Here is a 23,191-nt window from a genome sequence, read left to right as displayed (position 1 = left end):
CAATTTAATTTATAGTCGTAACATTGCATTGAATGCAGTTTAGCTTTTAGTTACAAAATGTGTTACTAATTTACGACCTATAATTATGTAAGTACATATTACGGCGTCGATGGCTCAGGAATCAAGCACTTGACTTGCAATCTGCAGGTCCTGGGTTCGAATCCCGCCATGTACCAATGTGTTTTTCGATTTCCGATTTACATATGTACATTTATCCGACGTTCTTACGGTGAAGGAAAAGTCGTGATGCTGCACATATCTGAGAAGAAATTCAAGGTATGTGTGAAGTCAACCAACCCGCACTTGGCCAGCGTTGTTGACTATGGCCTAGTCATCCCTAACTTAGGGTAGGCTCCGAGCCCCTCGGTGAGGACGTATAGTGAACTGATGATGATGATGATGAGGTACATGTAGATTTGTAGGTAAGATCTATAAAATGATATTTTTATTTTGACATTGACTATCAGATTAAGTAGGTACCATTTATATTTTTAAGTCTTATATCCCACAAATTGTATATCATCATCAGCTCATATATCCCCACTGAGGGGTTCGGAGCCTGCCGTAAGTCAAAGGTGGCTATAGTCAACCACGCTGGCCTGTGCGGGTTGACTTCACACATCGCTTTGAATTTCTTGGTGGGATTCGAACCCAGGATCTGCAGATTACAAGTCAATTGCTTTAACCCCTGAGCCACCGACGCTATAAGCTCTAATTGTAAGTCTATGATATGTCTATATTATTCAGGTGCTCTATTATTTTTGTCTATGGTTAAATATTTCTTGTGCCTTAACAAACGTTTATCACTGCCGCCCCCTGGTGTCCACTAATGTGTTGGAATTGGTACATGTTACAAAAAAAATGAAATGCTTCTGTGCTTCTCATTTTTTTTGTAACATGTTTTACAGTTTTTAAAGCAGTGGAAACGCATACTTTAAAACATTTTGTGTAAGAATTTCGTTTTGCTTTACATACGTAATATTAAAAGCTGACATATTGCATGTTTATTTCAGCGGTATTTATTGCATTTATTACAGTACTATAGTTTTCAGATATCTAGGCGGTTTTTAAATGCGTGACTTGGAGGCGTAGCGGGATGCGACTTGAGGGTACTGCGCATCTCCTTGAGCCGCCAAGATATTTGAAAAGAACTATACTAAATACAAGAGCTATATTTATCAGGAGTGCCATATTTATATTGAAATTATAAAAAAAACAGTTTATAATATTACGCACAGTATTTCATAATTCATCTTTCTGTTCCGTTTATTTTTGACTAATTAGTACTTAAGCTAGTAAAATATCAAAGTATTTTGATAGTCAAATACATATATTTTTTATATATAGTTTTAAGATGTTTTGTATTCAAAATATTATATTAAAATATATATGTTTACTGAATATGATTCGTTAATATTTGAATATTATCTGACTCCCGCGATTCCGTCCGCGCTGAATTAAAAAGAACCTTAATTAGTAGCCTATGTGTTCTTATTTTCTGTGCTCTACATCTTTGCCAAATTTCAGTGAGATCTATGCAGCCGTTGTGGAGATACTTTCAAACAAGCATCTATCCATATTAGTAAGTCGTAAGATTTAAAAGTGGAAATGACTTGTTAAAGAGTCTTGATATTATACTTTAAATGAATAATCTCCGACAATGGATTTAACGACCTGCAACCGTTTGCTTAGAGAAGAAAACAAAAAATAAAATTGACATTTATTAAACGTCAACTTTGAAAAGTCATAATTTTTGATGTTTTACACAAGAAATATAAAGTTAACAACAAATAAAGAAGTAAAAGATTGTATTTTGGAGTGCGCGAAGTCAGACAAACAGTCAAGCTGGCTATGTTCACAGTATTTATTCCACTGCTTGCAATGTCCGCAGTATCCGCTATATCTGTTCTCTTCTTATATTGCAAAAACAGAGCGGACAGGAGAAAAGGTTACATGGACGTCAAAGAGAAACCATGAGAAATTACGAAATACATATTCAATTATCTTTATGCTACCAATAAAACACATTTTGTAATAAGGTGATTTATTTTCTATATATCTATCAAATTTTAACGCTTATTTACATTTAGTAACAGGACAAGGCACATTAAGGTAAGTCTTAAAAGTTAAATTGTTCCTAAACCGAACGTTACCCTTAGTTCCCACTGTACAAACTGTAGACATACTATCGTCTCTTTCATTCCGTTTGAAAAAACAGAGATAACTATGTTTTTGTACATTGCTATTGTAGTGGAAACTAACGATTACGTTTCAACAACGATACGAACTCCCACCTCTAAAATATAATCTATGTAAACACCAACAACATTATACGAAATTATATTCATAGGAGAGAGCAACTTGATCGTAATTATTTTTTTAATACAAGAATTCGAAATGTGTACTTTTTGACAACCCTATAAAGAGTAGGAACAGTATAGAAAACAGACACACAGTACAAATAAGTTCAGATCACATCGACTCAAACCTTTGAGGTGCGACTCAACAACTTTCAGGTCACTGCTTGCGACTCGAACAGATGGTGCGCTTTACATTTCATACTGACCGGTGATTCGCAACTCAAAAGGCATAATTAACAAGATACTGATTTATGAAATTACCCTCTCCTATAAAAAATATGAAAATTAAATTGAGCATTTTACTATACAATATAAATTGGCAAAAGCTTCCCCTCCATTTTGTTGCTTACTATTATTACATATTGCAACACTAGTATGCATCATTTAATATATTACTCGAAACAATTATGTATAAACATTTTTTTTAAACATTAAAAAATCCTAGGAAATTAAAATCAAGTCCTAACCATCACCTAACTTTAATGGTAACAAAGAGTAAAGAAAGTATAATTTTAAAATATCTCCTCATTTTAATTTAATCTTATTATAACAATAAAATACAATTTTGGTTTCGAATTAACATTAATATGAAACTATTATTTCGTCTTGTATTTAATAAAATACATTGATGGAATATCGGAAATATGGCAACATTTTAGGATAAAAAAAACAAAGGAAAGATTTTAATTGTTACGAAATGTATCACTTAAAAATCTAAACGTTATGATGCTAAAACCGTAATGGGGTAGGCAGTAAATATTTTCTAAAACCCCAATTTCAGTTCACTGGACTGATTATAAATTTATGTCTCAATTTAGTGTACTAATGTACTAACAAATCTAAATTGATTTTATATAGCAAAGAATACACTTTTAACATAAAAGTAATATTACCACGAATTTTGGTATAATTCATTAAATAAATAAAAAAAAAAATTGTCATTTCCATGCAACCATAGATAATTTACATAATCTGTGAAATCTTATGAAATGTATATAAAAAAAACCTTTCCACTTATCTAATAAAATGTATATAAAATATAGAAATAGTTTGTGTATAATTGATTAGTGAAAATTGTATACAATAACAAGGTAAAGCACTATAACAAGGTGATGTCGGAAGACTTCATCAGACGTGAACTGGGCTCCGGACTCCTGTATCAAAAAAAAAAACATTTATTAATATGACATTTCGTGTTTACAGATTCGCAGGCAATTTTTTTCAATTTTCTGGACGTGATTTATTTAAATTTTAACTTTAATTGACAGAAAGAAAAATTGTATGAATTATTTAATTTACCGCCTGATGAAACTTAAGAGCAATATTTGCATTCGGGCATTTTAATTTCGCACGTTATTTAAAATAATCTTAACTAATATTATAAAGAGGAAAGTTTAATTGCTTGCACTGAATAGACTCCAAAACTACAGAACCGATTCAAAAAATTCTGTCATTGTTGAAAAGCTACACTATCCCATTGTATCATAGGCTATATTTTTTTAATTCCGCGCGGACGAAGTTGCGGGTAAAAACTAGTACATTCATATTATTAAACGGTAACGGTAAAATAATTCGATTTGATAACGGCATTATCGTTAAGCGATCGTTGTTGGTCGTAATTTACATATGACTTAAGGTTTTTTATAAAATAGTGTTAGTGTATACATGTCAGGCTCCTGCTTGAAGGCGATGGAGTCGTACTGGTGGGCGGGCAGCTGCGGCACCAGCGCAGGCGACGCCCCGCCCCCACCGCCTCCAGCCCCGCCCCCGGACACGCCCTCTGATACGCTCTCATCTAACACCGCGGGCTCTGTCGATGCTCCTGTAAATAAATATAAAGATAAATAAATTCAAGCAACAACTACCGAATAGTATCTGGGTACATCTCTCTCGCCTCATTTGCATATTGATACATTGAGTTCACATTCAGATAAAATCCATATCGTTTGATCCTCATATTATAAATCCTGCGCTATCTGTCGGGCAGTTAACTTTTTCCTGAGAGCGTGCTTATTAAAGAGTCATGCTGTCAGGAATGTGTCATTACCTCCGAGCAGCATCTCCTGCAGCAGGCTGTCGACGTGCGCGACACCGAACAGCTTGGCGAACTGTATCTGCTCGATCATCTGCCAGGTGATGCTCTGCAGCGGCGGCAGACACAGCAGCAGCTCTCCGAAGCGGCCACGGCCCTCGTACTGCCGGTCGCTGATGTAGTCCTCCAGATTGATTTGCACCTGGTAGCGCAGCTGCTTGATCTTGTGCGGCTGCGACAGACCCTTCGCGTCTGCAACACACGATAACAATCTTATATACCTTTTCAAATAAAATGTCAACACCGCTACATATTGTGATGTCACAGTTATGGAATAGAGCGAGCAAAACAATATCTTTAAAATAATTATGTAATCTATTTTCAATTTCATTGTTCACATTATTTTTTTTTTGTTAAAATCTGCACTCTGTTAGGTATTTCACAGAAGCGCATTTTTAAAGCAGTAAAAGTTTCTCCTATAATGTGAAGAGAGAGAAAACTATTAAAAAGCAATCTTACTGGGATCAAAGAATACGATGGCCTTGAGGCAGGCGAACTCTGTGTCGTCGATGTCGATCTCCCGCAGCGGCTTCACGATCTCGTCCATGACGCGCATCCCGATCATACTGATGTCGATGTCCATGCGACCATCTGGAACACAATAATTTATTTAACACTTTTAAAAACAGGTTTTCTGTCGACTGATCCAAAACAAGAGCATTAACCCATAAAATATCCGATCAAATCCCGCTTGTATCCTAAACTGGTTGACCAAATCGGAAGAAATAGGTTAAATGAGATAGTTGTGGTCTTTGCAATATTTAAAATACATCTTACCAATATTATAGTTGCGATAATGTTTGGATCTATGGATGGATATTTCTTAGAAGTTATCTGAGGGACGGATCAACACATCTTGATGAAATTTAGCACAGATGCAACACGTCGGCTACTAATTAAGTTTTTTTTTAATACTGCGCGGACGGAGTAGTGGGCGATAGTTAGTTATCTATATACAGGGCGTAGAAGTATTCGTAATCTGACACCAACAATGTAAACATAATAAATCTCTGCAGCAATCATCATCAAATGAAAGGCGGACAGTTGACGCGGCGCGAGGTTGCATAGCTCTTCACGAGCCAAATCTATTAACGTACTATGTTACATATATATGTATATGTGATGATAGATAAAATCTTATTTTGGTCTGTTGCCCAGCGTCGCGATTTGTGAGCCATTAATAAGGGCACGCCCCCTTCCCTGAGGCACCTCCCCAAATAAAAGGTTACTAACAAAAATAATTAAGACGATATTCATGTGAATTTTCATTCAATTCGTGTTATTCGTAAGTTTAATAATACTGTTGCTGAATATTAAATATTTCGTTAACTTTCATATTCCAAATACGTCTCATATATTTATAGTCGCAAGTGTCGTGGAAACGAAATATTATTTAAAACATTTATTACTTTTCTACGTGCATTGTAAATAAAAGTGTAGATAATTTATGTCACAGATTTCTGACAACATTCAATTTAAATTCGATATGTAATACGTTTATAAAATTTATTGTATAATATAACGCATAAATATATTAATTTAGTAAGTAAATATACCAATGTTCAAATACACTAGCCCAAAACTGTCTCGTGATTTACTTCTATGGCGTAGGTGGCGAATATGTAATATTTATGACATAAGTGGATTAAAAGTGTGTCAGTTTATCCATCATACCGATGTTATGTTTGGCGATGATGCAGTTGTTGCCGAGCAGCAGCACGTCCTTGAGATGCAGCGAGCGGCGCGCGCAGCCCAGCAGCAGGTGCTCGCCCGCGTGCGCCCGCAGCAGCGCCACCTGCACCACACGCACACACAACATATACATTGTTTGTCTTGGATCAACTTTTTTTATATGATAACGTGGCAAACAGGCAATTGGCCACACCTAGCGAAGCAACCGCTGCCCATAGACTGCCGTAATTGCAGATACGTCGTCTACCTTTAATCGGAGAATGGGACGCACGGAATGAGGATATTTTCCCTTCCCATCCTTACCTTATAAGAAAAGGGTGGGAATGGAAAGAAGATTAAAGTTAGTACTCCGACACCACTCTCATCAGAAAATATTTGGAATTGCTTCCTCTTGAGGCGTGTCTTCTGTGTGGTCGTGGTATTTCACCGGGCAAAACGGTCAATACGCACAACAGATGATATGAAATCTACCACTGTTAAAAACTATAACTATTGGAGCGAATTTTATAATTCTTTTACGACTGGCAACATTTTATCATTTCTTTTTACTTAAAAACAAAACTTTTTTTAATAGTACTCAGGTCTGGACTTGTTAAGTTGTGGTTACCTGATCATCTAGTTGCAATTCCGTGAAGGCGGGTATATACTTCGCCCACTCGACTAGTATGAGAAGCTGTTGTTTGATTGACTCGCAGACATCATTGATCTTTGCTAGATTGCGGTTGTTGATCTCCGCGTCTGTCACGTTGTTCGTCTGTCAACATAACCAACTATATTATAAAATCTGATAAAATTGCTCATACTCTTTAAAGAGTATTTTATATCTAGTTTCTTAAATTACTAGTGTCATTTATTCTCTTTCAGAATAGTCAACCTATACTATTTACTGTGGGTTTCAGAGACCAAAATCTCTGTATAAAACATATCGTCATCCCTGTCATTATCTTTGTCATAACAAAGATAACCATATGTTTTAAATGGACATTTTGGACTCGGAAACCTACTGTTAATTGTTCTTGAATCTTGTCGCCATTTTGTAACTGTTATTTATCCTATCACAAAATGAATCTGATAACAACATAACTTTATTTTTCAAACATTTCCATTCACATGTTATAAAGATAAATAATATCTAAATTACGAAGTTTCTAACGTTCAATACAAATTTACACATATATGTATACGTTTACTAGCTGTCACCCGCGACTCCGTCTGCACGGTTTAAAAAACTTAATTAATAGCCTATGTGTTCTTCCAGACTATGTTCTACATCTATAACAAATTACAGCGAGATCCATACAGCCGTTCTGAAGATACATACATCAATCCATCTAAACTTTCGCATTTATAATATTAGTAAGATGACCATTCTTACTTAATTGAATTAGAATCTTATAACATAGCATTTAAAGTGGAAATTTCTGTACCTCGTCTATAACCTTTCTGCTGAGCAGTTCGGCGTTGAGCAGAGATACGACGGACAACCCGTTGGCCTGCGCGGGCTCTTCGTACGACGGCCGTCGACAGTTAATGCGGTCTCTCTCATTCTGCACGGCTGGAACAATATGAATCATAATCACATAATAATATACTCCTAAAGGTCTTTATTGGACTATAGTAAGAGATGGGTTAGACAAAATGCTTCGAAGCGATTCTATAAGGAACTTCAAAAATGTACAGAACTGACAATAACTTACGATAAGTCACGTGATTGTTGGGCGTTAGTTCCACTTTGTCTAACCCCGCTGGTCTACTTATTATTACCTTAATATTTGTATAATGTTGGGAATACCTATAAATAAAGCGTTCAAGGGTTCTAAAGTCAATGTTTTATGATAAAAAGATTAATCTTTACTATATCGAAATGTTCCATATCTTCTTTTAGTATTAAATAGTATTTGTAAAATGGTTTATAAACTAAAAAGGTTTTTACATAGTTCCGATACGTTATGAAAGGATTGGAAATGTGTGAAGCGATAACCAAACCCACTTAATTATCGATGCCCGTGATTATTTTATTACAAAAGTACGATATGATTTTTTAAGTCGTAAAAGGAAGTAATTAATAATATTAGATAAGCGAAATCAAGCTAAGAGAAATAATGTCGTCTACATTTTTTATTAGGTTCGGAAGTATTAAATGAGGACAGAGTTTCGGCGCCATGTTCCACACATTCCCGTCACCTTGTCGGTTCCCTAAAGCTTAATGAACTTCTCATAGATGTAAACATGTGCAATTTTGTCAGTTCTCACGACAATAATGTAACCCATTGTAGATAAGACCTACTGAATATGCGTATCAAATTTCATAAAAATCGGTCAAGCCGTTTCGGAACGGCATGGAAACAATTTTTTTAAATTATACTTTTTTTATAAGACTAGCTATCGCCCGCGCGTTATTAAAAATCTTAATAAGTATGTGTTCTTCCAGACTGTGTTCTAAATATATGAGAAACTTCAGAGAAATCCGTTGAACCTATCCGAAGATACCTTCAAAGTAACCTCTATCCATCCATCCATCTAAGCATTTATAATATTAGTAAGAAATAAGATTGACTGAAAATAATTGAAAACAAATTTGATTCCTACTCAATAACAACATTTTGAGTTTAATTTCATGACACCACGTATGTCACATGACAACTGCGACAATCGTCTTTTCCGGAAGTTCAAACAAAATTAACTGAGGATCAAATTCCTAATAATACATTAATTTAATTTCCCTACAATTTCCTGTTACTTCAATTCCTCAGAATTAAGTTAAACTTTAAATTTAATATTACGAGTATTAGCGATAAACTTATTATTAATTAATTCCAAATATAGTGAGTACAAAGTTGAATCATTTTATTTTAAACAACTCATTTCTGATTCATAATAACAATGTATGGACAATGGTATAACCAATTCATTCATATGTTTATAATATTAACAAAGAACTCAACTACAATAACGTATTTTTATCGGACTCACCGTAGGTTTCTGAAACTAAAATTTCTGTATAAAACATATCGTCATGCCTGTCTTTCATGTTTGTAATACAGAGATAACAATATTTTTTAAACGGAGCTTATGCTCTCAGAAACCCACTGCTAATTTATTATTTTATTTGCTAATACGTTAGTTTCTGCTGATTTCAATGTTTGTCGATTTAAATTTAATTTACTTATATCTTTACTTTTGGCTGAAAAAATTGCGACTATAAAAACTTACAAATTTTTATTAAAAGGGCAACACAAACAACAAAACATAATTAACCACTAGTTAATACAACTAATTTACTAAAGAAAGAGTACGGAGATATGTCTGTAGCGTACATGGGCTTAGCACGAATATTTGTGCAGCGCCCCTATCGGGCATAAAATACACCAAAAATCTCTTAATAACTTTGACATAATTGAGGATGACGATACGAAGGAGATTGTCACTAATATTCATGCTACAGATTACATAAACGAAAACATACACAAATAATATTTGTCAAAGCTTATTATTATAGTTCAAGACATAAACATAACTATCAAGTCAGTAATTAGCACAAAAACTAGTCAGTGTAACTATTAGGTACTTTTCCGATCCGTATTACCACAGATAATAATATATTATTTACATAACAATCAGTCTCCTATCAATCAAATTAATAACAAACGGTAGAACAATGTCTTTAGAATAAACATCGCTATCGTTCTTTAAAAAAAAACCATAGATAAGTTTGATTTTTTTATAAATTAACAGAATAAAATCATAATGTAATCTACTGTGAATATAATATCAACGCCCAAATATTATTTCAATGTTTATTTATCTTGATAAGTGTATAAAAATTTCGTCATATCATCAGGAAGATGATAACGATAAAAACACGATAAACATTTTGTTTAAATCACAATAATTAGCTAATTAGGTTATATATTTTTTAAATATTATGATATTACTGACAGTTTCCACTGATGAACGTCTGTAGAAAAATGTTAACTCTAATTTAAAAAAAAAATATTATGAACTGTGCAAATCATTCGTAACGTAAGATATTTTGAGTTTAAAAACTCTTTAAGCATCGTCAAACTAAGAGATATTTTAGGTTAGGTTCATACTTAATATCTATGTATTATTTTTAATCTATGCTTACCTTCTTTTTTCATGCCAGCTTTAAAACATTTCCTTAGCCTACAATATCTGCATTGATTTCTTTTGTCCTTATTTACAACACAATTTCGACTAAATCTGTAACAATAGAAAAAATAAATTAAATTTACATCCCTATTATTGTTTTTTATCTGTGTTTTTGAACGCCATAAAAAGCATAGAGAAAGAATAACAAGCTCCCGACTTTAAGTGGTTTTATTCAATGCTGCGTTCTCTACATCTTAGTGTCCTATTCAATAATAGTCATAGTAAATATTCAATGATGAATAATAATTGCATTCAATGGTTTCATTTTGTATCTGTACTCTTTGTTAGAAATAGAACATTGCTTGCTAAATCTAAATGAATGAAGATGCACTAATTTAGTGCAATAGGTTACATTGGCAATCTGTTTCTAATATAAGACCGTGCAACGGATAATTTTGCAAATAATTCAAACGAACTGTCAAACGAATTTAAAAAAAAAACTTAATGAGTAGCCTATGTGTTCTTCCAGACTATGTTGTACATTTGTGCAAATTTTCATCAAGATCTGTTCAGTCGTTCCCGAGATATCTTTAAACAAACAACCATCCATCCATCCGTTCATGCGTCAAAACAATTGCATTTATAATATTAGTAAGAAGTAAGATTGTCTATTATTAATCCAATAATCTAATATTATATATATTACCCGAGATATTTTTTTGAAAATGCTACGACAATGTAAACTCACTTGTAATACGTACAAAGTTATAAAGTATTGATTAAATGTAAATGATAATGTTTAATAATTGATAGCAATTTGTTGCTGGAGCAATGAACATTTGTAAATTATCGGCAAAGTTTTTACGCAGAACATTACGAACACGTGTCCATCGATACATCCTATAACATTCACGTCCTGAATGGAAGATAAGATATTTGAAAATTAAATAAATATTTTTTTATGACTAACGTTTTTTTTTTAATTTTAGTTAAAATCAATGGAAAAACTAGTTGCTTAGATGTTATCGAAATATATCTCAAAGGTGGTGTCTTTATTATTTATATTATAAGACACTTTAAATCTTTTTAAATCACACGGATTTTTTTAGTCGGCTAGGAATCAAATATTAAATAAAAACTTTATGAATATAATTAAAAATGTATACAATGTAAATTGAGATTGGTATTTACTGGCAACGCCGTCCTAAAGTTGTGCAAACTCTATATTACTGTAGGTTTCTATTGCATTGACATATCGTTGTCTCTGTTTTTTCAAAGAGAATTTGAGGGATGACAATATGTATCAAAAAAGTGCCACTGCAGTCGGAATACACGGTTACTTCAACGAACCCATACTAATAACATTGGTCCTTCGAGCCGGATCTATACAACTCTTACAAACCTGCAAGTGTAGAGATGGTTTTTTCTGACACTCCTTCTAAAGAAGCCTTTGCAACCATCGCAGGATGACGCCCCGTAGTGTTTGCCGGTGGCGCGGTCCCCGCAGATGGCGCAGTGCTGCGACAGGGTGGTGGAACTTGCGGCGCTCGCCTCGCTGCTACTGGTTTCTAGCTGCATATCGCTGTCTGTAACAACGTAAGAAAAATGATGTAGAGAAAAAACAAACAATATTTAATTCTAAAATCATTAAACTAGAAAAGACTGTGATTAATAAACTCAAAGAAGATTTAAATCCAATTCTAGCGCGCTTTATTTCAAAGTCAGTTGTGATAGAAAAAGTTGGGTTAGTTCTTTTACATTTTTACTAAAACTATATTATATTTCCTTTGCTTTTCACATTTTGCATTAACTTCTACGTGTTTAGGTAAAATATATTAACATAAAGACAATACGAACAACTTATTACTTCATAGTTACTTTCTGTCATTGGTCAACAGACATGAATTTAAATTTTATATTATGTATAACACCTGAACCCAGCTGTCGTCTGTTAAATATTCGATATGTATATGTATTTTACATATTAATTAATGAATGTGTTAACACTTTTTCTAGTACAAGTTACAATATGAAAATTAAAAATAATAATAATTCACAAGTTTTTTAATAAATAAAATGTACCAGAATTCAAGGTTGGCCCGTTTTCGTTCTTAAAATTTACTTTATCCTATTAACCTTAATACATGGACAGGCGATAAATCTTGGTATTTCGTGCCTATTTGATTTTCACCATTTTCGCGGCGATGGTTGCGGTAGCTAGCGGTGGTGAAGATTCAAACTAATAATAGGCGCGTTTATGTTGGAACATAGCAAAAGTTGTCATTTCAAAACAACGACCTTTCCATTTATAGAGAGCAGTGGGTTATCCGAAACATACAAACAAACTTTATCTCTATATTATATTATTTTAAACTAACGTTTTGTTTTTTTAACAACTCTATAACGCTTTTGTGATCTTGGATTTCCCCTACTTGTGTTGGCTGTTTATAATTGTTTTTATTCATATTAGTGAAGCAAAAAAAAACTGGTTGTTCGATTGGTATTTACTAGTTAAACATAAAAATAAGTCTTGCGTCTTTTAACATTAGTGCTGAGTGCTGACAAAATCAAATTGGTTATTGAAGGAATTTAACTATTAACCCCCAAGTCGACAAAAAGCATTAAAGGCCACCCTTAGCGCAGATTTGATTCAATTAATGCTTAATGCGATCTTTGTTTCACTTTAGTTATAATATTATAAATAAATTATTATTGCTGAATATATAGGTCCTAATTATTTCTAGATAAAATAACTTAGTGGTAGATACCGATAAAAGAAAACTGACCGATTTACCGCTCTCGAAACAACATTACTAATTTGGCGCCAATAAGATATTAAATTTCTGAACTATTAAGGTCCGTTCTAATAGACCAAGGCAAAGAGCCGAGCAATTTTTTTATCGCAAATAAAAATTTTGCTTTATAAGATTAATTTTACTTTGCATGTCTTATCAATAGAAAGCGTAGTCAAATTAAACCTTGTTCAAATTATATTCAGCTTAATTTTATTTGCGATAAAAACTGCAATCTCGGCCCTAGTCTGTCTGATTGGACCCTTATGGGGGCGCGGGTTATTATAAGGGCCTACGGGGCCTTAGGATAAATTTCCTTCTGATGGCTCTAGGATAGGCTAAGATACATGAATGATGTTTATTTTATTCCGATGTCTTCTCTCTAAAAATCATTTATATAAAGTGATTAATAAATTGAAGTAGATTATAAAATGTCATAAGACGAAATGTTCAGATAAATATTACATCCGTTCGAGGCAAAAGACAATATTCTATTGCATCGTCTTAAAGTTCGATATTTTTTTATAAACAAACCTTCTTTATAAACACAGTCTAAGGTAGTTAAACGCTGGGACTCTTCTACTGACGTTCTGTTGAACATGCCGTATGGGCTGTACGGCGGCTTATCCCACATGTGTGGCGGACCGGCCAGCATGTACTCCGGCGTGTACTCCATCCCGCATAGGTCGTGTGAGGTCGCCATGTCGCACGGGAATACCGGCATCTTCCTCACCACGCACCAAACAGAGTGTCACCACTCCAAACTCGTATCGACTACTGGTCGAAACGTGCGATTCCTCGTGCGATAACGCGCCTGATAATCGACACTGCTTGCTTAATTTAGTGCGACAAGTGAACGATTTAAGTAGAATATTTACAATTAATATTAAAGAAACACTATGGAGCTAATAAACACTTCAGAATCATTGCTTAATAAATAGTTGATTTAACACTACACTTCCGACTTGTGTTGTTATTTTAATGACAGATGACACGCGACTTTTCGCGGTGTGTCCAGAATTCGCGACCGGCGCGACCTCGCAACAACGCGGTTCTGACACGACTGACGATGGCAAGGCTCCGGCTAGTCACCGGTTTGTAAAGTCCGTTACGATGGCTGCGAAAATTTTGCTAACATCGCGTACGGCCTACTCAGTGACCGATGATGTGTGAGCAGCAAGCAACAAGCCGCTGCGTCGGCACTGACTCACGCGTTATCGGAAATGCAACGGATGTAAAGTCGCACGGATTGCAAGCGAGGAGTCATACTATACAGCTGATGCTCAGAAGCCTCGGCCATAAAAAGAATGTTTTGTACACTCGCCTACCGACCGGATGACTAATTGATTGTCGCCTTCCCCCGCTTTTGTTTCTTTGTCATTGTTAGTTGTGTTGCGAGCGCGTTTATCTGTTCAGGGGCTGATAATGTTTTTAACGGGTAGTTTATCTACCCAAGGTTATATCGATACTGCGTTGAAGTGTAAACGATCTGTCACAATTTTAAAACAATACAAGATCATATTTTTTTTCACTGTTAAAACAAAACATTTTCGCAGATTAGTGTTTTCAACTGTTTTGGGAAAGCAAGTATACAATTTGAACTACACTAAAAAGCAGGATTACGGGACCCTCCAACCGTTTGCAACACAATTGCCGTCGATTTGCTGTTACGGAAGTTATTACCTCTAAAATACAATTTCTAATAAGTCTAGAATAAGATAAAATATGTTAAAAATATGCAATATTTGTAAGCAAGGATCATTTTTAGATAGAAGTTTCTTACTATCTACTACTACTACTATCTCTTTATTTCCTTTACATTCTTTGATTCACACGAGTCGCTGCACAAATCAAGATGTTAACGGGGCGTAAAGAGATGTGGGTGAGGGCACCGCGCAGCGCAGATGATGACCTTGAGCGACACAAAAAAACGGCCCGTTCAGTACTACGATTTAACTTTACTATATTAATGATACATATCTAGTAATAATAAGTGTCAAAAATTCAATATCATGTTGACACATTTGACGTAAGAGAACAATGATAAAATGATAGTCAAAGATTACAAATGATTAGTCATTTCCTGTCCTAGGACAAGGCTTAAATTCATTTATTAACAACATTGTTAGGGCGTTTACGATTTCACATATGGAAAATTGATTCATCGCGCCCAAATAAAGGGTTTTTTACCATAGAGTAAAAGGCCACCCACTCCATAAAAATTCGTAATCTTTTATTTTGGGTTACTACGGGTTACTACTAAAATGATATAATAAGTACAGTGCCATCCAAACTTTATGGCGGTTTAGATTATCACACGACACCCTGCACAAAACAACCACCACGAGGATACCGAGGTATACTTGTAGTTAGCAGTTAAGTAATAAATTTTGAATATTATAATACCGGCGTTGATTTAGAACATAATCAGTAAACAACGTGCAATCGTCTGGCAAGGCGGCGGGGCAGGTCGGGGTCGCACTATCTGCCGAGACGCGCGCCCTCTGTCGCACCCGCGGCGCCCGACTCTCACTGCGACATCGTTCATATTGTCATTATTCATACAAATTATAACCCAATTATCATACTCTAGCTGTCGCCCGCGTCTCCGTCTATTATTATAAAAAGAGATTATTGGTCTCAGCGTAGCCTTTCTCTATAAAAGGACTGTCCAACAAAATAATAATTTTTCAAATCGGACCAGTAGTTCTTGAGATTAGCACGTATAAACAAACAAACTCTTCCGCTTTATAATATTAGTATAGATATACCAAGTGATATAATTAAATGAACCGATAAGTAACGCAACTGTAATAAAATACATAAAATATTTTTCGGTCAATGAACAATCTACTTATGTTTATAGGCTATAGAAAACAAATTTACTATTTACGTATATCAATTCTAAAAGTAAAACACTCATAAGTAGTCATATGACACAAAAAAACTGTTATAATAACTATTTTTGTTAACACCTAAAAACAACGAAGTTTATTGACGTCAGAATTACGATGATCGTGTATAAATACAGCAATTGCTTTGACGTAAACACTTCAAAGTATTATATATATGTAGGAACATTTAAGGAAAACAGAGTGATAGCAAAATATATTCTTAAAAATAATTGTAATTTATAGTAAATATAAAAAAAATACATTTTAAGAAAGCTTCTTGTGTTTTAACACTTTTCGTTATATGAAGGAAGATATAAACAAAGTAGCCAAAAAAATTGTAAATTAATAAAAACAATATATTATTAATATCATGAACCCCCGCTATATTGCTTTTTCTTACAACTTTTCCCGCCATCGACCCTCGCCGGAACTTCCGTGGACCCTATTGGATACATTAAGAGTTGGTGAAACTATCATCGAACACTCTCTCCACTCATAGTTAGCGTGAGGGTATTAGTAGGTCAAAGCCTACATCACCCTGTCCCCCTTAGAAGGCAAGATAGACGTACAGAGGCGTTACATCTGGACCACGTTCAGAATCTCTGGGTTAAATAATCATAAGAAGGTGCATTAAATAACTACACCTAATTATAAACATTACAAAGCTCTTGGTATTTCTGTGTAATTGTATGATAAAATTACAACTCGAATGTATAGGTAATTTTATTGAATGATTTGCAGAAAAAACTTGATTATCGATTACGTCAATCGGAATGGACTTCGTACCGTAAACAGATGAAATATAATGCCGGGTACAAAGTACAAGTTTGAAATCGAATATTATCGATTGCGAATTTTTTTATCGATATTGGAACTAGTTGTTTGAGTTTGCAGAATCTCTTGAGATTTGGACTTTGGACTTAGAATTTAATCATTATTTAATATTTGGTTAATAGTAGGTCAAAATTTATAAGGAATTAAATGACCTGATAATTATTTTTTTTACATAAGATTATTAAAAATAAGTTTATTTATTTCTTCTACATTATTATAACTGTACCAAATTCCGTGTCATACGTTCGAGCAATCCCAAAAAGAGGTATAAAGATTTCGCTTTGGGTAACATTGATTAAATGCGATTATCTAATCTAGAAATAATCACTAGAATTTAAGAAATATTTAAAAACTGTTATCTTTTCTGTTTTATGTTTTTGTTATCAATAGATACGAAAAGATTTATTTGAGTTTCAATGCGGCTTATGAGGTTTAACGATAACATAAGCCCTATAAGCCTGCGTGTAATCAGATTAAAATAAAAATAAATTAAAAATGTTTCACCAGTGATCCTTATTATCCATTACCAGTAGTCGATTGCGACTTCTTTATAAAAAAAATAATAAAAAATTAGCCTATTATATGCCTGCACACATCAGTTAATTTCAAGAGAAAGTCCCGTCAAAATCTCTCCACCGTTTCGAAGATTAGCCAGAACAAACGCGCTTTGCGGACAGAAAGACAAACTGACAGAAATTTTTTAAAATGTGTATTTATAAATAAAACAAATATACCATATTAGCAAATATATTTTTTTTAACATTACATACAGGCACTTCAGTCTTATAAACACTATAGTTTAGTATTATTATTAATAGTAATATTATAAGGTTTAACTTTTTTCTAGATCTAGAATATAGTCATATAGCTTTTTCATTTAAATCCTTACTTTATCTAGATTCTTATCGGCGCTATATCTCCTAAATTCTTGTAATTGTTTTTCATATCAGTAGTATTAAAACTGGTGGTAATTAGTTTCAGTAAGAACTATGTCTATCATGTAAGCTGGAAAAATATGCACAAAATACAAAAAAGGACATTCAGTAATTCTTGGTTGGCCTATGTAAGTTACTCGAGTAGGTACTAGTGAGTAATCGCGGCTATTCAGGCCTGATACATTTTATATTCATAAGTATTTTTTTTTAGTTTTATTCGGTTCAAAGTCGCGTTAATAGGTTTGCCTTTTAGTATGCTCTATAAAAATTACAAAATACTATGTCAACTTCAAGAATTAAAACTGTCTCTAAATTAGTAGATTGGTTTAAAATAATTGACGGAATCAACTTTCCTTTATACTATATCCAGGGCCGGCGTAAGGGTAGGGCGAAATGGGGGACGGCCCAGGACGCTGAACAGAAAAAGGCGCCACAGGTCTGCGAATTTCACGGCCCGTCATAGCCTTATTAACCCTAAAGGAGGGGTCCTCGAAAGGTATGGTCAAAAAAGAGCGCCGTAGAAATCTCGCCCAGAACGCTAGTACACTTAAGTTATTAAGTTATTTTAACATATACAAAGAACAAGATTTAACATATACAAGAGATTGTCGCTTTTTAATCCACAATTATCTCGAAGCAAACATCTGAATAAGCATGACAACGCAAAAGACGGGATTTATCTTGATATCAAACTCATCTATGTGAGTTTTTTAATTGCTTGTCGCCATGACGATTTTCCTCTTGTATTTTTTTAACTTTTTGTTTAAGGTAAGTCTGACGTTATTATTATTTTTAATTTATATAGAAACCAAATTGAAGTGTATTTTTTCATGCTTGAAAACTTTAACCAAATATTATTTTAAAATCAAATATAATAATAGTAATAAATCTACTAAACGTAGTTGTTTTTACTACTTAATAAGATAAAGTGCAATTAAAGTTTTGTAAATATTGATCCTTTAATGGAAAAGATTATTAAACAAAACTACAATCATCCAGTGGCAAGTGTTGCATTCATGAACTGATAACAATAAGTTAACATAAAACATTGGAAAATTTAAATATTATATATAATTTACTTTTTGTATCTTATCAATTTGTGTACAATACAATAATTTTCAACCAATATTGCATTAGTATATATCTTTCCCAAAGTGGGCGATAACGCCCCCTTGTGGGCGCTGCAGGTTTCATTGCGGATTATAGTAAAAGTTTCGTTTAGAATTCTCCGTTAATATACATATATAAGTCACAATAATTAATTAATTTAATTTGAAATCATACTGGTTTTTAAATATGTGAAAATATGGGGGCGCTAAAAAATATTTATTCTCAAAGTGGGCAGTGGACAAAATAAGTTTGGGAACCACTGGTAAATATGTATACGAATCTATGATGTCATAATTTATCATACATACACATAAATACCACTATATGTTAATAAAAAAAAGAAAAAATATCACCGTGTATGACACTTTGACAAAGATTATGTATCTTAAAGAAATATTCCATCAAAATTAGGTAATTTGTTTAAGACCTAGGCCTATACCTTGTTAACTCAACATAACTAGAGAAATGATAGTTTCTTATCTTGCTAATATTATAAATTTGAGTTTGAATGGATGGATGTTTGATAGAGGGTATCTCCAGAATTATATCTCAATGAAATTTGTTATAGATGTAAAGCACAGTCTGGAGGAGCACAAATCTTTACTTGATGACTCCACAAGGACTTAACATATCTTATTGAAATTTGGCATATGACTTTACAGATAAGGTCACTTACATGAGCTAGTGAGAAAAAAAAGTAAATTATATAATTTGAAATTTATTGATATTATTGTGAATATTAAAAATGAATATTTTCACTTTTAAATTAATTATTGTCACTTTTAAACTTTTTTAACAATGGTCTACATATGTACAATTTCTTTTCAATGTGTACAATCAAAGTGTTGTATTAAAGTTGTGTAGTGGGTAGCAGCAGTTACTGTGAGGCTGATCAATTGCACTCTAGGGCCGGCACAATTGGAACTAATTGTGTTCATACTTCTTTGTGCATGAATAACTGTTACTGCAATTATTGTGCATTAAAAATTACTTTATAAATGTAAATAACAACATATTTTAACACAATTCTTGACACGATTTTTTTTATTTAGTAATTTTTTTAACTTTAACAAATGTAAAGAAAGATTTTTTGGGTATGAACATAAGAAGCTTTTTATTTTATAAAACAGTACATTTTTTTTCTAACATTTTACATGTGCAATGCATAACTATTAATGAATAGAAATCTAAAATCAAATAGACATTTTTTGTAAGTTTCAAATGAATTACATATATATTGTGTAGTAAAACTAAATAGGACAGTTCAACAACACAAAGTAACGTAATGTAGAATAAAGTAAATTGTTATATTGAATTGAATAAGTGTATCATAAAATAATATTACAAAATATGTTATTGACAAGAATAATTTAGACCAACTGGTTATGATAACATATAGTAAATGTTACAAAACATCAACAAACATATCACAAGCTAGAGGTCAAACCAGTTTTAAGTGTTAGTTCCGTAATCGAGATCCTATAGAAGGACGTTAGTGTGACAAATAACCAATATAACATTTCTAACATTGGGTGAAACACGATTATAATAACGTTTTAGTGAATGTTTAACCATTTGTAAACGTAATTGTCTTCAAATCTACAAAGTTTATACGAACATGCATTGAACTGACACAGAAACGCGCATCCAATTCAACAAGATAATTGACTTGTTTACAATGGTTAAAATACCTACATCCGTCGACAAACTTAAAATCTTACCTTCGTCACACAGCCCCATAGTACTTTCAGTCCCCCAAACAATTTTTTTTTTCGCGTGAAAGGCAAATAAAGTATTTATTTGGCACTATAACTTTAATCACTTAATTAAATTCTATTGGAAAACTCAATTTTTGACACTGACAGATGATAAGCAGCTGCTATTTGACAGGCGGAGTGGGGTTGACAACCTATTGAACAGATAGCGCCATCTATTAAAAGTAAACAAAACTGTTGATGCTACACTGTGTTAATAGATGGCGCCGATTTTATTTTAATAGTATTTTGAGCAAAATGTGTAAAAAGTATACATACTAGTTATGTAGAGTTCATACAAAAAGATTCTAAAATAATAAACATATAAAACATGACTAAAAGGCTATTGCATTATCTGATTCATATTAAATGATAAATATTACATAGAAAATTGTAGCAGTGGACGAATTTGTAAGGGTATTGTATTAAGCTTATTGTCTGATTCCCTTTCCTCATTTCGTAATAATTAAAGATTCCAGTATAAATTATAGAGAAAGTTGTACGAAACAAAATCTATTAGCAGCAGAATCAAACAATGGATAAAAATAAACATTTATAGATATGGTGAGAATTTGTGTCAAGAACACGAATTATAGATGTATTCATGTCTTCTCAACTGTGATCATCGAGAAATATCAAATTGGGATAATTAAATCAGATTATGATTACTATTTTTAATGAAAAACACGCAACAACCTAATATTGCCTGTAGGGCCGACTAACAATAACGCGACGTTGGTTTTATTTTCAACCGCTGTTATGCAAGCGGATGAAACTCCTATTCCAGACCCTTAAATATTAAAAGTAGAGTCAAATGTTACTGACACGGAACCTTAGTAGTAGTCGAAAGTTTGAAATCTAAACACTGCATTATTTTAAAATATTGCATCACAAAACTGTTTTATCTTGAACATAGTCCCCATTGAGTAATGTCGATTCTACCCTAAGTTTGGGTTGACTTGTAAGTCAACCACACTGACGAAGTTTATATGATTGAATACATTCTAGAACTACTTCATATATATATGTGCAAACATCACGGTAAAGGTCTCTCATTATCATCTCATCTCTCTCGTGTCTCATATTTTCATTTGAAGTTTTGCATAACGTTGACAACCCTAGGTAATGTTGACATATACTTTGTATTGCGATGGGAATAAACAAAATTAATTCGATTGCATCCACGCGGCTATCATCATTAATGCACGTGCTGATTTATTTCCACTCGATGTGCAGTAACTAAAATCTATTTTAGACATAGCCGTTGGTTGTCCAAGAATAACTTAAGATGCATATTTACCGCATTCAGTTCATGGATTTCGATATTATTTTTATATACATAGTTATGTATTGCGACCTCGTCTCCGTGGAATTAAAAAATACTGAATTAGTAGCCTATGTACTCTCCCTGAGTGTAAATTATATCTGTTTCAAATTTCAACAAGCTCCATTCAGTCGCTATGGAGTTACAAGATAAGAACCATCCACCCGTTAAGTATAAGATAGTAGATGTAGACTACTTTTTTGACTCCCTGTTATAACACTACATACTATAAATGAAATTTGTCAATTGACAAGCTTTTCAATACAAACAAGTTGCTAATCATTTAAATACTAGTAGAATTGTTTAAATTAATTTAGTTTTTTAGTGAATAGGCATGTATAACTATCATAAATTATAAAAAATTGTAAAGCAATAAAGGCTATTTTATTTTATTACTATAAAGGATTCATATTTGGATTTTGTTTTGTTTTTCTCTATAATTGTAATTCTACGTTTCGAGCGAATTCTTCAACAAGTATACGCTGCCAGGTATAACCTTGCTTTGAACTTAAAAAAATTGTGTAGAAGTATTTAGACAATAAATAATGTATGTACATATGTTATATAATATACAACTTTAAATTATATAATATTAAATTCTAATAATCGTTTATATTATATAAACGATTATTAGTAACAATATTTGACTATATGAATTAACTACGTTAGCTAACGAGCTAATAGGACTTACGTAAGTAATAATGAAACCTAACCTTGCCTTAACATTGATCGGTTCCAATAGAATTTTCACATACGTATAGCTTCGGTATGAATGGACCGCGTCAATTCGCGTCATTAAATCTTAATGACACCGTGTCATTGAATGAATCCATACTAGTGCCAAATGTTGGATGAGAGGTTCTGCCAACTATCACGTCACATGCATGTGCCTAAGATGCAAACGAAATATAATAGGGTAAGGTCATGTAAATTATTAAAAAACAAGATGATGACATGGTTTTAATGCATAAAATAAATGATTTTAAGTTGTTGTTAGCGGCCTTATTACATTGGATATTACCTATTCTATTCTTTTTATTACAAGCAATTAGCAATTATCTTTAAACTAGATCAATCCATGTTTACGAATGTAATTAATACCAAAGTTTAAATGGATGGATGAGTGGTATTACGTATCTCCATAACAGCTAAACGGATCATCGAGAAATTTGGCTTAAGCATATATCATAGTATGGAAAAACACATAAGCTATTAAATATTATAAGCTATAAATAATATTAAGCTTTTTTTAATACTGCGGTGGACGAAGTCGTAGGCAAAAGTTTGTAAA

The 23,191-nt window shown here is 33.0% G+C and overlaps 2 protein-coding genes across 4 annotated transcripts in view; both read right to left on the bottom strand.

The window, feature by feature from the left end:
* Positions 1-3,340: 3,340 nt before the first annotated feature.
* Hnf4 (Hepatocyte nuclear factor 4) overlaps positions 3,341-23,191 on the bottom strand; it is a 30,742-nt gene continuing 10,891 nt past the window's right edge. Inside the window, exons 1-10 of one of the 3 annotated variants that reach the window (XM_013307285.1) lie at positions 20,544-20,721; positions 11,660-11,843; positions 10,274-10,368; positions 7,572-7,699; positions 6,752-6,898; positions 6,127-6,247; positions 4,912-5,043; positions 4,408-4,644; positions 4,026-4,182; positions 3,341-3,514 (exon numbers count right to left, since the gene is read on the bottom strand). In XM_013307285.1, the coding sequence (XP_013162739.1) occupies positions 3,460-3,514; positions 4,026-4,182; positions 4,408-4,644; positions 4,912-5,043; positions 6,127-6,247; positions 6,752-6,898; positions 7,572-7,699; positions 10,274-10,368; positions 11,660-11,843; positions 20,544-20,562 (1,275 nt within the window). In that variant the 5' untranslated portion in view covers positions 20,563-20,721 and the 3' untranslated portion in view covers positions 3,341-3,459. Of the gene's footprint in view, positions 3,515-4,025; positions 4,183-4,407; positions 4,645-4,911; positions 5,044-6,126; positions 6,248-6,751; positions 6,899-7,571; positions 7,700-10,273; positions 10,369-11,659; positions 11,844-13,583; positions 14,327-20,543; positions 20,722-23,191 lie in introns of those variants that run through there. The other 2 variants (XM_013307283.1, XM_013307284.1) reach the window with 2 other exon arrangements.
* Positions 22,093-23,191, bottom strand: part of LOC106114178 (uncharacterized) — a gene marked incomplete at its 3' end in the record, with an annotated part of 33,277 nt that continues 32,178 nt past the window's right edge. Inside the window, 1 exon segment of the mRNA NM_001312310.1 lies at positions 22,093-22,104.

The sequence above is a fragment of the Papilio xuthus genome, unplaced genomic scaffold (assembly GCF_000836235.2).
Source record: "Papilio xuthus unplaced genomic scaffold, Pxut_1.1 DF828142.1, whole genome shotgun sequence".
NCBI classification, from domain to species: Eukaryota; Metazoa; Arthropoda; class Insecta; order Lepidoptera; family Papilionidae; genus Papilio; species Papilio xuthus.
The sequence above is the reverse complement of the archived record's forward strand: the minus strand, read 5'-3'. Positions and strand labels throughout refer to the sequence as shown.